The sequence below is a fragment of the Sinocyclocheilus rhinocerous genome, unplaced genomic scaffold (assembly GCF_001515625.1).
Source record: "Sinocyclocheilus rhinocerous isolate Xijiao unplaced genomic scaffold, SAMN03320098_v1.1 scaffold38090, whole genome shotgun sequence".
Taxonomy (NCBI): Eukaryota; Metazoa; Chordata; class Actinopteri; order Cypriniformes; family Cyprinidae; genus Sinocyclocheilus; species Sinocyclocheilus rhinocerous.
Window position 1 is genome coordinate 10,717 of NW_015657954.1, and position 3,027 is coordinate 13,743.

Consider the following 3,027-nt stretch of genomic DNA (forward strand, 5'->3'; position numbering starts at 1 on the left):
GAGAGCTCAAGTGTGGCGGCGCTGAAGCGCTCCAGTGTGAAGGTGCAGTGCAGGTTCCTCTGAGAGCCACTCCACACCTGCTGGAACGCCAGCTCCTGCCACACACACACACACGGACACACACACAGACACACGGACACACAGACACAGACACACACACACAGAGACAGCATCAGCACAAGCACAAATATAACACGAGTAAATACTGGAGCAAAGGCGTGACTTGACCCCCCAAACCTGTTAATATATTCCATGTTATCCAAAAAAAATAAGCTGCACTGGGCAGTTTTTTGTATTTTATTTCACATTTTCAAAAGCTTTTCTTTTCTTTTTTTTCAGGTTTTTTATTATTTTATTTTTTTAATGACACATACATATACTACATTTTGTTAAATTATAGGATAAATTGAATAACAAAAATTAAATAAGTTCAAAAAGTTGAAAATAGTGATGAACAGCAGCATTTAAGAAAATAATACATACAATATTAATATTAACTGTATTTTCCAGAAAAAGAAGTTTCACCAGGTCAAAGTTGCATTTAAATAAAATAAAATAATATTAATAATAATAATAAAATGTGACTTTTTATATGACATATGCATTTCAAGGTTTTATTTTATTTAAGTTTTTGCATTTTATTTCATATTTTCAACAGATTTTATTTTCATTTTTTGGTTGTTTGTTTTAATGACACTGATGCAACTTATCTATTACACTTAAAAATAATGTAAAACACCGGTAAATAAAACTAAATGTTTATTTCTTTAATAACCATTATAATCACTAAAAACTTGTATTTTAGTTCCTCTCACTCCGTAACAAATCATTTAAATTGAACAGTTTTCAGAACAGAGCAGGAATGAAAATATGAGTACACAACCAAACATAAATTATATGTATATATTATAAATTATATTGGCATTCATTACATACAACATTTATTATAAATGCCAAGTCTATATATGCCTTACAAATTATAGTAAACAATAATAACACTATAATTTATTTTTATTCTTGTAGTACATTATTTATATTACATTATCAAACAGTTGTTTATATAATAATAATAATTTTGATATAATAATATGTTGTAATAATAATATAAAATACTTCAATTATAGAATTAATTATATATAATATTTTACATAAAAGAAAAATAAAGTAAATTGTATATATATATATAGAAGAATTATTACTTATTTTTATATAATAATAATAATTGTGTGTATGTGTTTGTGTGTGTGCAAGCTTGCATGCATGTGTGTGTGTGCGTGTGTGTGTGTGCGTGTGTGTGTGTGCGCAAGCTTGCATGCATGCAGGTATGTGTGTGCGTGTTAGTGTGTGTGTGTGGGTGCAAGCTTGCATGCATGTGTGTGTGTGTGTGTTTTAGTGAATGTGTGTGTTTTAGTGTGTAATTTAGTGTGTGTGTGTGTGTTTGTGCGCGTGTTAGTGTGTGTGAATATACTGTAATATAATAACACACACACAAAGTATACACTATAATAATAAACTAGTATGTGCTATACTGAACATGTTTTGCATGACTGGCATCAACTGCATTATAAAGTCAGATGGTAAAACGCTCATTTCTATTCTGGAGAATCTGTGAGTACCTGGTATTTGGCGATGAGTTTGCTCTTCCAGAGAGTGTGTGGGACGTCGTGCAGCGACAGACGCAGGTTGTGTGTGCTGTCCTTGAAGTTCAGAGACTTGGGTTCATCCAGCAGCTTCCCGCCCATCTGCTTCTCCATCTGAAGCACCTCCTGACGGACACACACACACACAGGAAGTCCGTCAGCGCTCAGCAGGAACACACACGTCAGCTCACACTCAGTCGGTTTTGCGGCGGCTTCATGTGTCCAGGCCTCACAGAAATCAGATTCATATCATTGTTTATATTCAGATGATGCTCTCGCATGCCTGCTGACACCTACACTACATCTGCTGCTGACACCCACACTAACACACACACACACACTCACTCACTCACTCTCTCACACACACACACATACACACTCACTCACTCACTCTCTCACACACACACACATACACACTCACTCACTCACACACACAGTGTGTTGATGAAGCGACTGTGAAATGTTAGTTTGGCGAGTTAAAGGCTGCTCATGGTTTCAATTAAATAAACAAGTCGTGCTGAATTTCTGAAGTCAACAGAGTTCAACTACAAACTATCAGCAGAAAGCAGTTCACTTTAACAGAACACTTCAGAGTTAAGTTGTTCACATTCTTAGTTAACTAATATTATATTTTAACAGTATTCATTAATCTTGGCTAAGATACTTTTATAAATATGCATATTGTTCATGCATATTGTTGGTTAGTCGATGTCGACTACTGCAGTCTGCTTAAATTAATAAATTTACACTAATACAAGTAATAAAAATAAATAAAAATATAAAATAAAAATAAATAAATATATTTTACATATTAAATTATTTATATATTAATAACAATATAATATAACAATCTGTTGTTGTTATTATTAAAAATGCAACTCTAACCAGTAGATGATGGTAAATGACTGTTTTAATGAGCGAGTCATTAGTCATTCATTCAAACGGCTGATTCATTCAGAAACGAGGTAAGTGACTACTGTCTTTATGAATGGGTTACCAGTGTGCAGTCTAGTTTGCAGGAATGTGAATGAAGAGATTCACTAAAGTGAATCGGACTTCCTAATGTGTGACCTGACAGGACGGTTTATGAAGGAGTCAGTGGGCTGTAAAGCTGCGTGAGCAACACAATGAGACCAAACTGGTGTGTTGTTGCTCTGCTGACCTTGAGCGCGTCCTGCGTGTCGTCCAGGCAGTAGACTCGGATGTTGTACTCCAGGACGGTGCAGCTGACCGGGCCGAAGATGGCCAGCTTCAGTCTCTTGGCGGCGGCAGTGCTGACCGACTGACCCACCAGACAGTATGTGCCCAGCGTCTCCGTCAGGATGTGACACGCTTCCTCGTCCATCTGGATATAGCAGGGAGTGGTGAAGTTCTCCTCACCCACCAC

General features: G+C 36.0%; 1 protein-coding gene across 1 annotated transcript in view; it reads right to left on the reverse strand.

The window, feature by feature from the left end:
- Positions 1-3,021, reverse strand: part of LOC107721627 (netrin receptor UNC5C-like) — a 12,062-nt gene extending 9,041 nt beyond the window's left edge. The window contains exons 1-3 of the mRNA XM_016529733.1: positions 2,803-3,021; positions 1,617-1,766; positions 7-95 (exon numbers count right to left, since the gene is read on the reverse strand). Coding sequence (XP_016385219.1) covers positions 7-95; positions 1,617-1,766; positions 2,803-2,985 — 422 coding nt within the window. The 5' untranslated portion in view covers positions 2,986-3,021. The remainder of the gene's footprint in view (positions 1-6; positions 96-1,616; positions 1,767-2,802) is intronic.
- Positions 3,022-3,027: the final 6 nt, after the last annotated feature.